The sequence below is a fragment of the Amyelois transitella genome, chromosome 28 (genome assembly GCF_032362555.1).
Source record: "Amyelois transitella isolate CPQ chromosome 28, ilAmyTran1.1, whole genome shotgun sequence".
Lineage (NCBI taxonomy): Eukaryota > Metazoa > Arthropoda > Insecta > Lepidoptera > Pyralidae > Amyelois > Amyelois transitella.
This window is the reverse complement of record NC_083531.1, coordinates 5273713-5287827: the sequence shown is the minus strand read 5'-3', so window position 1 is coordinate 5287827 and position 14115 is coordinate 5273713. Positions and strand designations below refer to the sequence as shown.

General features: G+C 36.4%; 2 protein-coding genes across 4 annotated transcripts in view; one reads left to right on the top strand and one right to left on the bottom strand.

Annotated features, from left to right (window-relative positions):
- LOC106142729 (zinc finger protein ZPR1) overlaps window positions 1–14115 on the bottom strand; it is a 247391-nt gene that overhangs the window by 153917 nt on the left and 79359 nt on the right. The window lies entirely within an intron of this gene.
- LOC106139813 (mitochondrial coenzyme A transporter SLC25A42) overlaps window positions 1–14115 on the top strand; it is a 28772-nt gene that overhangs the window by 12805 nt on the left and 1852 nt on the right. For 2 of the 3 annotated variants that reach the window (XM_060952207.1, XM_060952206.1), the window contains exons 4-8: window positions 390–578; window positions 2238–2417; window positions 4270–4355; window positions 4829–4994; window positions 5434–9410. In XM_060952207.1, coding sequence (XP_060808190.1) covers window positions 390–578; window positions 2238–2417; window positions 4270–4355; window positions 4829–4994; window positions 5434–5572 — 760 coding nt within the window. In that variant the 3' untranslated portion in view covers window positions 5573–9410. Of the gene's footprint in view, window positions 1–389; window positions 579–2237; window positions 2418–4269; window positions 4356–4828; window positions 4995–5433; window positions 9411–14115 lie in introns of those variants that run through there. The other variant, XR_009657452.1, reaches the window with a different exon arrangement.

The window sequence follows — 14115 nt, the reverse complement described above, 5'->3', positions numbered from 1 at the left end:
CAGAGCCAATAGTCCCGAAAAGACTGAATGGCCACATTCAGCTGCTCGGCTTAATGATGGAATTGAGATCCAAATAGTGACAGGTTGCTAGCTCATCGCCTAAAAAAAAGGATCGCAATTTTATAAGCCTATCCCTTAGTCGCCTTTTACGACATCCATGGGAAAGAGATGGAGTGGTCCCATTCTTTTTTGTATTGGTGCCGGGAACCACACGGCACTATGTATAAATAAATTGAATAGATAATATCTTTTGGAAGAGATTGCTTAGCGATAAGTCCGCCTTTGCTCAACATGTTCATAATGTATGTTTCTACTACCTATGTATTTTTTATGGGCAATAAAGATAATTTGTATTGTATTGTATTGTATTGTATTGTAATATATTTTAGACAAATCCCTTACTCTTGGCGTGCGGCGATCGACTTCCTGATACGAAGCGCGCGCACTGAAGGCGTTGTGGCGCTGTGGAGGGGGAACAGCGCGACAATGGCGCGCATAGTTCCGTACGCGGCAATACAATTCACTGCGCATGAGCAGTGGAAACGTGTGTTGAGGGTAGACACGCCGGCGAGTGCAAAGTGAGTGTTTTAGTTACATCTGTGTGTTAATAGATGGCGTTGGTTTATGATTTGTAGTACTGAATCGCACATGGATTTTTTTTACATTGTCAAACAATGTTTAAAAAAATTAAAGTCATGCATTATTTTGAGTGGTAACTGAACGGTGATGGAAAACGTCATAAGGAAGCCTTCACATTCAGGCAACTGGATGTGTAAATAATATTTAGTACGGATTAAGTTTGCTTTGAGGGTAGACACGCCGTCGAGTGCAAAGTGAGTGTTTTAGTTACATCTGTGTGTTGATAGATGGCGTTGGTTTGTGATTTCAATTACTGAATCGCGCGTGGATTTTTTTACATTGTTTGATATTTAAGTTATGCATTAGTTTGAGTGGTAAACGAACGGTGATGGAAAACGTCGTGAGGAAGCCTGCACATTCAACCAACTGGTTGGGTAACCATAATCAAGTAAGGATTAAGTTCCCCTGAAAAGGTCGCGGAGGTTAGATTGGAGTCGATGGTGAAGGGTGCACCCCGGGTTTCTCTCCAGAATGTTGAGGAAACCGGGACTAAAGGCAGGAGGAACAAGAAGAGTCGTAGTAAAATGGCAAAATACGAATATATTCTGTATCTACGCGGCAATACAGTTCACTGCGCACGAGCAGTGGAAGCGTGTGTTGAGGGTGGGAAAATAAGAACATAGTAACTTTACTATGTTCTTATTTTAAACACACTTCTACTTAGTAGAAGTCAAGTATTTTAAGCCTTGTTCTGTACGCCGCGTTCTTGTCCACGGCGCATGAGCAATGGAAATTAGTTTTGAGGGTGGACACGCCGTCGAGCGCAAAGTGAGTGTTTCTCATAAATGACAATAGATGGCGGTAGTATCTGATTTTTGTGTCTACATCGCGCAAGGAATTTTTTTTACATAATTTCTATATAGAAGTCATGTCGCTTAAGAAAGAGGATCACTCTATCTCTCGCTCATGGATGTCGTAAAAGGCGACTTAGAGAAAGTCTAATAAACTTGGAATCTTTCTTATGGGCGATGAGCTAGTAATTCTGAAAAGCTGAACGTGGCCTTTTGGATTTTTCATGACTGTTGGCTCTGTCTATCATTCATGGAATAAGGGAAGACGTGACTATTTGTATGTATTTGATCGCCTCTGTGGCGCAGCGGTAGTACGCTTGTCTGTGACACCGGAGGTCTCGGGTTCGAATCCCGGCCAAGGCATGATGAGAAAAGAACTTTCTGTGATTGTGTATTTATTATAAAATATAGTAGCGTCGTGTAAGTATCTCGTAACACAAGTCTCGAACTTACTTCGAGGCTAACTCAATCTGTGTAATTTGTCCCGTATATATTTATACATACATACATACATATAATCACGTCTATATCCCTTGCGGGGTAGACAGAGTCTTATAAAGACTGATAGGCCACGTTCAGCTATTTGGCTTTAAGATAGGATTGAAATTCAAATAGTGACAGGTTGCTAGCCCATCCCCTAGAAGGAGAATCCCAAGTTTATAAGCCTACCCCTTAGTCGGCTTTTACGACATCCATGGGAAAGAGATGGAGTGGTCCTATTCTTTTATGTATTGGTGCCGGGAACCACACGGCACATATATATTTATATTTATTTATTTATGATAAAAACCCCTCTTTCTTTCGCAGACAGCACCCCATACTCCACCTGATAGCGGGTTCCCTGGCCGGAGTGACGTCACAAAGCGCCACTTACCCCCTTGACCTCGCCCGAGCCCGCATGGCGGTCACCAACGCTCAGGAATACAGGACTCTGACCGCCGTGTTCGTGAAAGTAGTGAAAGAAGAGGGATTCACTACTTTGTACAGGTCGGTTTCACTATTATGTATTTTTTGTTGTTGTTGTTGTTGTATTGTATCTAGTCCGTAACTTCGTACGCGTTAAACTAAAGTTTTCCTTCACACTTCTTTATCTCTGACGGTGTAGACAGAGCCAAAACTCTCGGAGAGACTTGAAGCCCACGATCGGTTGTACGGTTCAATGTTTGGATTCAAATAGTGACAGATTATCAAGTTTATTATTTATCCCTTGATTGACCTATACGATCTGTAAGGGAAGAGAAGCAGTCAGCGCACACTATGTTTTTTCTTAGCTATCAGACTAGCACGGAATCTTTGGCTAGAAGAATGTGCTTTCATTCCCGTAGACGCCTTTTACCACATGGTGAAGACGTGGTGTTGGTCGTTTTTACGATTGTGACGTCACAAAGCGCCACCTACCCCCTTGACCTGGCCCGGGCACGCATGGCGGTCACCAACGCTCAGGAATACGAAATCTGACCGCCCTGCCCTGGTATAACTAAAATGCCGTTATCTGTCAAATCCTTGTTTTAAGTAAAACGTCAAAAATGCGGTAAAAATTTAAACTGATGCCATTCATCAATGAGAACGCCTATTTATGACTTAAAGGTACCAAAATTCCAGATCGAAAGAGATTTTTCTGATTCTACTGGTAAAAAAGGTGAAAATCCTGATGTCAGATAACGGCATTTTAGTTATACCACGGCAGCGCCGTGTTCGTGAAAGTGGTGAGAGAAGAGGGATTCACTACCTTGTACATAGTTCCGTTTCACTGTTATGTTTTTCTTTTTGTTGTTGCACTATGTGCCGTGTGGTTCCCGGCACCAATGGAAAGCTCTCCGTCTCGTTCCCATGGGTGTCGTAAAAAGCGACTGAGGTATAGGCTTATATAATTGGGATACTTCTTTTAGGCGAAGGGCTAGCAACCTGTCACTATTTTTATCTCAATTCCGTCATAAAGCCATTCAGCTGAACGTGGCCTCTCAATTTCTCAAGACTACTGGCCCTGTCCACCCCGCAAGGGATAAGGACGTCATTTTATGTATATAATTTTAGTATATATGGAACCAATTACACAGATTGAGTTAGCCTCGAAGTAAGTTCGAGACTTGTGTTACGAGATACTAACTCAACGATACTATATTTTATAATAAATACTGATATAGATAAACATCCAAGACCCAGGCCAATCAGAGAAAGTTCTTTTCTTATCATGCCCTGACCGTTACTCGAACCCGGGACCTCCGGTGTCACAGACAAGCGCACTACCGCTGCGCCACAGAGGCCGTCTTTGTATGTATACATACATACATATAGTCACGTCTATATCCCTTACGGGGTAGACAGAGCCAATAGTCCCGAAAAGACTGAATGGCCACGTTCAGCTGCTCGGCTTAATGATGGAATTAAGATCCAAATAGTGACAGGTTGCTAGCGCATCGCCTAAAAAAAGGATCGCAATTTTATAAGCCTATCCCTTAGCCGCCTTTTACGACATCCATGGGAAAGAGATGCGAGTGGTCCTATTCTTTTTTTGTATTGGTGCCGGGAACCACACACAGGCACATAGTACAACAACAAAAAATAACATAACAGTGAAACTCTCACTACTTTCACTTGTATGTATGTCCTCCTCCTCGCGTCGTATACCTCATTGCTGAGGGTCGTGACTCCGCCGCCGAATCACTTTCTCTTTGATCTCTTCCTTCCACCTGTTGCGATCCTTAGCGTCTTGGAGGGCCTTATGGAGATCGGTGTTTAGTGACGATCGGATTTGATCCGACCATCTTGTAGGGCTGCGACCTCTAGGTCTTTTTCCGTCAACCTTGCCTGTATGTATGTATGTATTAATTGATTTCAGAGGGTACCCCGCTACGGTGTTGGGCGTTATCCCGTATGCCGGCGTCTCATTTTTTACTTACGACACTCTGAAGCATACATACCTTGGTGAGTATATCTATACTAATATTATAAAGTTGAAGAGTTTGTTTGTTTGTTTGAACGCGCTAATCTCAGGAACTACTGGTTCAAGTGTTCTACTGGTCAAAGTATGAATTCTTAAAAAATAATGTTGCTCAACAGTCTGTAGGCCAAATGGTCATCTGATGCAGTTTCAAGATTATCTATACTTATATTATTAAGGTGAAGAGTTTGTTTGTTTGAACGCGCTAATCTCAGGAACAATTGGTTCGTATTGATAAATTATTTTTGTGTTAAATAGACCATTTATCGAGGAAGGCTTTAGGTTGTATAACATCACGCTGCAACTTTAAGGAGCGAAGAAATAATGGAAAATGTGATAAAAAATACAGGGAAAATTATTCATCCTTGAGGGCCTCAATGATGCCCAAAATAACTATTCCACGCGGACGAAGTCGCGGGCACAGCTAGTCGTATACATATATATGTTCCCCCTGTAGAACATTTCGGAGCGCCGCAGAGCGGCGCGGTGAACGTGTTGTTCGGCGGCGCGGCGGGCGCGCTGGCGCAGACGGCGTCCTACCCGCTCGACATCGTGCGCCGGCGCATGCAGACGGCGCGCCGCGCCCGCGTGCGCATGCGCACCACTATAGCGCATGTCTATAGGTACGGCTCTATTAATTTTGTTAATAAAAACAGAACCACCTCCAATCGATGTCTTCTTTTTTGAAGTCGGTTAAATTTCTAATATCTCCTCTTAAGTGTGAACAGACACTTTCCTGAAAACTGCATCAAAATCGGGTCAGCGGGACATACGGGTTAAACTGAAGAAATCAAGAACAGAAAAAAAAACTAAATCATGTTAGACCTTCGACGGAAAAAGAGGGATATAGACGTGATTATATGTCATGCCGTTTCATGCCATTTCATGTCACGTCATGCCATGTCATGTTATATCGTGTCATGTCACGTTTATTTTGTCATGTCACATTATGTTATGTTATATTTCATCTTTACAGGACATAATCATGTTGTGTCATGCCGTGCCATGCCATGTCGTGTCACGTTGTGTCGTGTCATGTCATGTTATATTTAATCTTCACAGGACGGAAGGTTGGCGCGGCTTCTTCAAAGGTCTCAGCATGAACTGGGTGAAGGGCCCGATAGCGGTGGGCATCTCGTTCGCTACTTACGACGCGGTGAAGACCGCTTTGCGCGACGTAGCTGTGAGGGTTGGCAGTTAGCTACAGGTCGATTGGAATTGGAAGAAGATTTTGAAATATATATATGTATATATACAACTAGCGACCCGCCCCGGCTTCGCACGGGTGGAAAATTCGGAAAAAATTATACAAAAAACCTTCCTCTTGAATCACTCTACCTGTTACAAAAAACCGCATCAAAATCCGTTGCGTAATTTTAAAGATTTAAGCATACAGACAAACAGACTAAAATAGCGACTTTGTTTTATACTATGTAGTGATTATGGAGGATGAGCGTGGATGTTCATCTGGAAGAATTTAAAATAAATATATGCTTACATATATACATACCAACATACATACATATATATAATACATACATACAATCATGAAGGATGAGCGTTGGAATACATTTGAAAGAACAATTTAAAATAAATAAATACATATCTATATAGATAAAAATCACGTCGAAGGGGTAGGCAGAGACCACATCTTTCCACTTGCACGGATCCCTGCATACCTTCCTACCTACCCTTCGCCTAAACGAAGAGTCCCAAGTTTATGAGCCTATCCCTCAGTCGCCTTTTACTACATCCATGGAAACGAGATGGAGTGGTCCTATTCTTTTTTTTTATTGGTGCCGGGAACCACACGGCACAAAAATAATATATACGTGCACAAATGATTAAAAGGTCTGAATTTGGACAATAAATACTTATACTGTTTTTCATAGAAAATTTAAAGGCGGTAGATATTATTAAATAAAATAATAATATTATATCAGCCTTATCACGTCTACATAAGGTTTAATTTTATAAACGGAAATTTAATTAATAATATTACCGCCATAAAAATTCACTTTTAGACAATTCGTCATATTGTTTTTACACCGAAAACTTTTTTTTTTCTAAATAAAATTAAAATATTATGGTAAGATGCGCGTGCGTTTAGTCGAGATTGGTCCAATATTAAAAGTTAAATTCTAAATGTTGGTCCTATACGCGAATTGTCAAAAATGGCCGATTATTTATTTATTGTATTTTTATGATTATAGGGATGTCGTAAAAGTCTACTAAGGGATAGGCTTATACGCTATCCCTTAGTCGCTTTTTACGACATCCATGTAAACGAGATGGAGTGGTCCTATTCTGTTTTTTTTTTTATTTTTATTGCTGCCGGGAACCACACGGCGCTAAAATTTTTTTTTATAAAACTAAATTGTATCAATAATTATAATGAGTGATAGATGCATATAATACTAGTTTTTATTCTGTTCGGTCAGCTGGTTGACTGGTAGAGAATGCCAAATGGCATTAAGTCCGCCTTGTGTACATTTTTGTTTTGTGCAATAAAGTTTTAAATAAATATGAGAATTGGACCAATCGCGTCTCAAACATTGCGTAGGTATTCAAAACGTATAGACTTTTGATATTAATTTTCCGGCCATGATAATACTCATATGAAAAATATATTATACACAAAACAAATTAATTATCTTATATAATGCGTGCCTTTTTTTTTATACACGGGTAGAAAATATATTTTGCACTATATTTAACGTTATTAAAAAAATTCAATTTTTTTTTTGTGTTGTCCAATTTTTATGTTTTAAATCTTAAATGTTATTATTTTAAGACACATTATAAAAAGAGAGAACGTTTTGCTGAAAAAAATGATTGGATTCTCAAAAACAAATTTTAATGAAACTGAAAATAATCTGTGAATAAAATTATGCGTCTCACCTCACAATTTAGGTTAGGTTAGAAAATGTTTATAAACTTTTTAAGTATGTAGAGTTTAAAAAATTCGTCGTAACGCGTTTTCGATGAACGGTGTTTCGTTAAAATATTATATGAATTGATGTTTCCTTTATTTTTTTGTTTCGTTTGTGATTTTATATCAAAATAAGTAGTCGATTTAAGGATATAACATCGAGTCATAGCCAAAAAACATGTGTCAATTTAAAAATTGAAACTTTGCTGAGTGAAATGTTACTGAAGTAAGGCACGTGTAGTTTTTAATAAAGTGAACATAAATTCAGTATGATATTACGAGTGTAAGTATTACTTAATGCAATTTTTTATAAATGGTCTATTCGACACAAAAATAATTTTTCAACAAAACAAATAAACAAACTCTTCAGCTTTATAATATTAGGTAGTATAGATAATTGTTACACTCAATGCACAATTGAAAACATTTATTTTATTTACAAAGTAAACACAATATTTACACAAATTTTATATTTATTTAATTGTGCTTTATTTTTTGGCAAAACTTAGCGAATTGTGTACCTACCTCTTAAGTCGTGTAAATATGTTGTAAGTCATGTTGATCATGATTCGTTTATTCAAACTAAGTACAAATATTTTAATTGATATTGTATCTCAAATCACGTCTATCCCTTACGGAGTAGACAGTGCAAATAGTCTCTAAAATACTCGATGATCACGTTCCGCTGAAAGGCTTGAAGATGTCTTAAAAAATATTTGTACTTAAATCTTATTTGCTAAAAATCTTGTTAGCTCAAAATATAATTGTTATGTTTTTCTGTATTTTAAGCTCAGTGTAATTGTATGTATATTCTAGTCTAGATATAGTTAAAATATATTTACGTACAATTAAAATGGGTCGAATAACAAAAAGATTATTTTTTTTTTGTAAAAGTAATTATTCTATTTATATATATTTATGTACATCAAGGAAAATAACAATAAAATTTAAGATAAAGAGAAATTCATATGTTTTAAAATATTTATTTCAAAATTAAATAAAATATTTTCAAAATTGATACAAGGTATCAATCGCCAAATACAAGGTAAAAGTCGCCTTTTACGACATCCATGGGAAAGAGATGGAGTGGTCATATTCTGTTTTTGTTATTGGTGCCGGGAACCACACGGACGCAAGGTATCTGCTTTGAATTTACTAAATTTACGATTAAATATTGTCAATGTCCTCACCATAAGGCATCTCATTTTATTTCCTTTATGTTTTCGACCCCAATTCTTTGTTTTATCTAAACTCATTTTATATATTATATATATACATACATATGGTCACGTCTATATCCCTTGCGGGGTAGACAGAGCCAACAGTCTTGAAAAGACTGAATGGCCACGTTCAGCTATTTGGCTTAATGATAGAACTGAGATTCAAATAGTGACAGGTTGCTAACCTATCCCTTAGTCGCCTTTTACGACATCAATGGGAAAGAGATGGAGTGGTCCTATTCTTTTTTGTAATGGTGCCGGAAACCACACGGCACTATTATATATATATATATATACATAATATAATAAGATTTATAATTAAGAATTATATAAATGTGTTCTGTGGTGTGCGACTTGTGGTAAGTGTTTAATAATTGTTTTTGTAAATAGAAAAAATCGTTTTTAAGGTTATGTAGGCTTACTTATAGAATTATTTTCCCGCGCATTTTTCTCGTGAGGATATTATTATCATATCAGTATAGCAGCCAACCTTATAATAACAAATATTAAAAAAAAAAACGTACTTTTTTTTAAGAACAGCAATATTTCTGAAAGAATGATATGGTCACGTCTATACTACGGTCACTAATTTTTTGATAATACGTATTTAGAAAAAGTTTTAATTTCAAAATTTATTGACTATTAAATCTCGAGTCTCGAACTTACATCGAGGCTAACTCGATCTGTGTAATTTGTCCCGTATATATTTATTTCGTTTGCAAAAAAGTAAATCTGAGTTTTGTAATCTGTGCAATTTTGTAAATAGTAAGAGAGTAATGTATTTTTTTTTAGAATGTTAATTAGAATTATTGTTGTTAAATATACTATCTTAAGCTTGTTCGCACACCGTTCCTGTAAATTTGCAAATATAATGTGTTGACTGTTTTGTTTGGAGTTTTTTTTTATCCAGTAAATTCCAGCCGAATTGAGTCAGGTTCAAATATAACGGTCATGTTCCAATTAGTGTTTTGTGCGTTGACATTACGTTAGTTTGAGTGCTAACCGATGCTTTTACGGTGAGGGAAAACGTCGTGAGGCAATCTGTATATTTAGGATACTGGATGTGTGACTTTGGAGTTTTTTTTTATCCAGAAAATTCCAGCCGAATTGAGACAGGTTCAAATATAACGGTCATGTTCCAATGAGTGTTTTGTGCGTTGATATTACGTTAGTTTAAGTGCTAACCGATGATTTTACGGTGAGGGAAAACGTCGTGAGGCAATCTGTATATTTAGGATACTGGATGTGTGACCATGATGGATCTCATACGAATTAGGTTCCCCCGCAAAGGTTGCGGAGGTCAGACGGCTGTTGCTTCTTAAACCTGACTTACTAAGGTCGTGGTTTGAACTACCTAATACAGATTGTGGTCACGGGCTGACTCCGGGCCTTCAGAGACTTGGTTATAACCGGAAATAACACAAGAAGGATGATGTGACTAAAAGGATTTCGCTTGCTACAAAAACTAATACATATAGTCACGTCTGTATCCCTTGCGGGGCGGACAGAGCCAAAAGTCTTGATAACACTGATAAGCCATGTTTAGCTTGTTGGCTTGATGATAGAATTGAGATTTACATAGTGACAATTTTCTAGTCCATTGCCTATAAAAGGAATCTCAAGTAGTACAAGCCTATCCCTTGGTCGCCTTTTACGACATCCATGGGAACGAGATGGATTAGTCCTATTCTTTTTTCTTCTGGTGCCGAGAACCACAAGGCACTTACTTTTTCGTAATTGCGGTAAAAAAGTAAAATTCTTAAAAATAATCATTAAGAATTTTAGAATTACGAAGAGGAATCACAAGTTTATAAGCGTATCCCTTAGTCGGCTTTTACGATATCCATGGGAAAGTACGGAATGGTTTTATTTTCGAATGCCGAAAACCACTTCCTTAATACAAAAACTTATAGTAAAACAGGTTAGATTATAAATATACATAAATAAATACGGGACAAGTATTGAGAGAAAGAACAAATACGCAGATTTTATTAAATTTATTTATTATTCACAAAAACTTGTAAATAACTGCTACATATATATCTACAATTGAGCGATATTAGATGTTCTTAAACGGTTAAACCAACTTTGAGTTGGCCTTCATACATATTGCGTTCTTACGAGTAAAGTACATTATATAAATTACAGTTTGACTAGCGACCCGCCCCGTCTTCGCGTGGGTAGCATTTATAAAATATATAAACCGTCATCAGAAGACACTCTTACATTACAAACAGGAAAAAATCCGTTTACAACTTCATACAGACAGAAAACAGGCTTTATAATATGTAGTGTAAGTTATAAATAGGTATGTATGAGTTATTTTTATATAATACTAGCTGTCCCGGCAAACGTTGTTTTGCCATATAAATAATTTTTAAGAAATTTCTAGTAAAAAAAAAATTTAAGGGTGGACAACCCTTACCACTAAGGGGTGTGAAAAATAGATGTCGGCCGATTCCCAGACCTACTCAATATGCTCACAAAATTTCATGTGAATCGGTCAAGCCGTTTCGGAGGAGTACGAGAACGAACATTGTGACACGAGAATTTTATACATAAGATAGTTTGACTAGCGACCCGCCCTGTCTTCGCACGGGTAGCATTTATAAAACATGTAAACCGTCCTCAGAAGACACTCTTACAACAGGAACAAAATCCGTCCACAACTTTCCGAGATAAGCGCATACTGACATACAGACAGAAAAACAGGGGAAATTATAATATGTAGTGATTTACAGTAACAAAGAAATAGGTAATAGTTATATTATAGAGCAAGATCCCAGAGCTGTAAGACACAACTTATTTTCTAAAGAATGGATCTTTCGATTCTCAGTAGTCTTTCATGTACTTTTAATACCTGCATGTTTGTGAGACTTGCCCGGTGACACCTGCGCAGGTACCAGGCGAGAAAGGTAACTTAAAATCACAGTTACTTAACTTAAATTTTTATGACTGATTTTTATATATATTTTATAGACTATTACTCTGAAGTCATATCAGAGAAGTCAGACGCTTTCCATGCGCCAAAACTTTTGTCAGACGCTTTAAAGCTCTATCAAAAAAAAATTAACTTAATTTATTTTTAAATGTCTGACTTTTATATATGTTATTCAGATAACTATTACAAAGTTGTATTAAATCAGTCAGACAGTTTGTAATGACCAAACACCCCTTAAACACAAGAATTACTCAGCCTCGAGTATGAGCGCGATAGCACAATGCGCATGCGCGTCAGAGTAAAATATCTAATATTTGAAAAGTACTTACTGTTTTCAATTTCATATTTTTGCATATCTATTCAAATACGATGAAATTTATAATTAAAATAATAATTAATCATTTTTAAAATAATAAAATATGTTGCATACTAGCTGTTGCCCGCGACGTCGTCCGCGTAAAGTTCGAGTTGAATCTTAATCATACAGTCTGATACAGACAGACAGACAAAAAATTTAAAAAAAAATTCTCTATTTTTTTTCAGTCAAAATATTAAATGTACAGACAAAATATTTTTACCGTATGATTATATGTAGTATTTTGATTTTCAGTTTTTTTAATAAATACTCAAACAACACAAAAAAAAAAACATTTTTAATAAAAATTAATATATATCTTGTTATTGTTGGGACTCGAACTCGGACCGCCAACTTCACAGTCTCACGCGCTAACCACTGGACCATCGAAGCCGTTGCGGTGGTGTCGAAATTAAAGAAGACTACATACATATGGTCATGTCTATATCCCTTGCGGGGTAGACAGAGCCAACAGTCTTGAAAAGACTAAATGGCCACGTTCAGCTATTTGGCTTAATGATAGAATTGAGATTCAAATAGTGATAGGTTGCTCGCCCATCGCCTAAAAAAGAATCCCAAGTTTGTAAGCCTATCCCTTAGTCGCCTTTCACTTATATTTATATGTTATAGGTTTACTATTACTATACTATTTTTTAATTGTTTATGATTTTATTTTTACGGAAAATTCTGCCAGCAACGACAATCTAACTGATGATGAGGACGATGACTTGAGTGGACAGTATAGAGATTTAATAAATGATGAAAATTCAAATGATTATTTTGATGATGAAGATGATAAAGAGACAATAAAATAAATATTCAATTGATTAATCATAATTAATTATTTTTTTATTGAAATTATTATAATAGATATATTTTTTTAAATAAAATAAAAATCATTCTTTTTGAAAGGCTATTGCTACAAAAAAATTCATTTTCCCCTATTTATAAACAAAAACAGTAAGTACTTTTCAAATATTAGATATTTTACTCTGACGCGCATGCGCATTGTGCTATCGCGCTCATACTCGAGGCTGAGTAATTCTTGTGTTTAAGGGGTGTTTGGTCATTACAAACTGTCTGACTGATTTAATACAACTTTGTAATAGTTATCTGAATAACATATATAAAAGTCAGACATTTAAAAATAAATTAAGTTAATTTTTTTTGATAGAGCTTTAAAGCGTCTGACAAAAGTTTTGGCGCATGGAAAGCGTCTGACTTCTCTGATATGACTTCAGAGTAATAGTCTATAAAATATATATAAAAATCAGTCATAAAAATTTAAGTTAAGTAACTGTGATTTTTAGTTACCTTTCTCGCCTGGTACCTGCGCAGGTGTCACCGGGCAAGTCTCACAAACATGCAGGTATTAAAAGTACATGAAAGACTACTGAGAATCGAAAGATCCATTCTTTAGAAAATAAGTTGTGTCTTACAGCTCTGGGATCTTGGACCATTACCTAATTATAATAGGAACGACCGTGTTCCAATGAGTGTTTTATGAGTTGACATTACCTTAGTTTGAGTGCTAACCGATGCTTTTACGATGAGAGAAAACATCGCGAGGAAACCTGCACATTCAGGCAACTGGATGTGTGACCATGATCGATCCAACACGGGTCAGGTTCCCCTGCAAAGGTCGCGGAGGTCAGACGGGAGTCGCTTCGTGTGAAAACCTGACTCACACAATCCAGGGTCCATGGTCGAAGGCGCACCCCGGGCTCCTCTCCAGAGTGTTGAGGATGCGACCGGGACTAAAGCCAGGAGGTAGAAGAATAATGAAGTAGGTATGTATAAATACTTAGGCAGTTGTAACTACATCTAAACTAATATTGCACATATTTACTTATCTAATGCTTAAGATTAAAATATATTTAAATCTTTTGACTAGTGCCACGCCCCACACAATTCTTTTTGTTTTTGATTTTAAATTCAAATATTCAAATTCAAAATTTTTATTCATTATTATAGAATAGGTACTTCATATCGCTTAATAATTGTCCAAACTTATGGTTTCACATTTGTTCAACTTATCCATAAGGTCATATAAAAAAAGTTTAAAGAGACAAAATTGTTTTGAAAAATCAATGGCTTTTTGGTTATTTTTTTCACGAAATTAATAATAATTATGTCTATATGTAACACGCTTACATTTATATAATAATTTTCGTGTCTTCAATACCTTGTTTTAGTAAATAGAGGAAACTTTATTGGTTTATGCATAATAATGCATGTATAAGATAATATTAATAGTCAACTAGGTAATTGGGAAATATACAGAGATCGTGGCAAG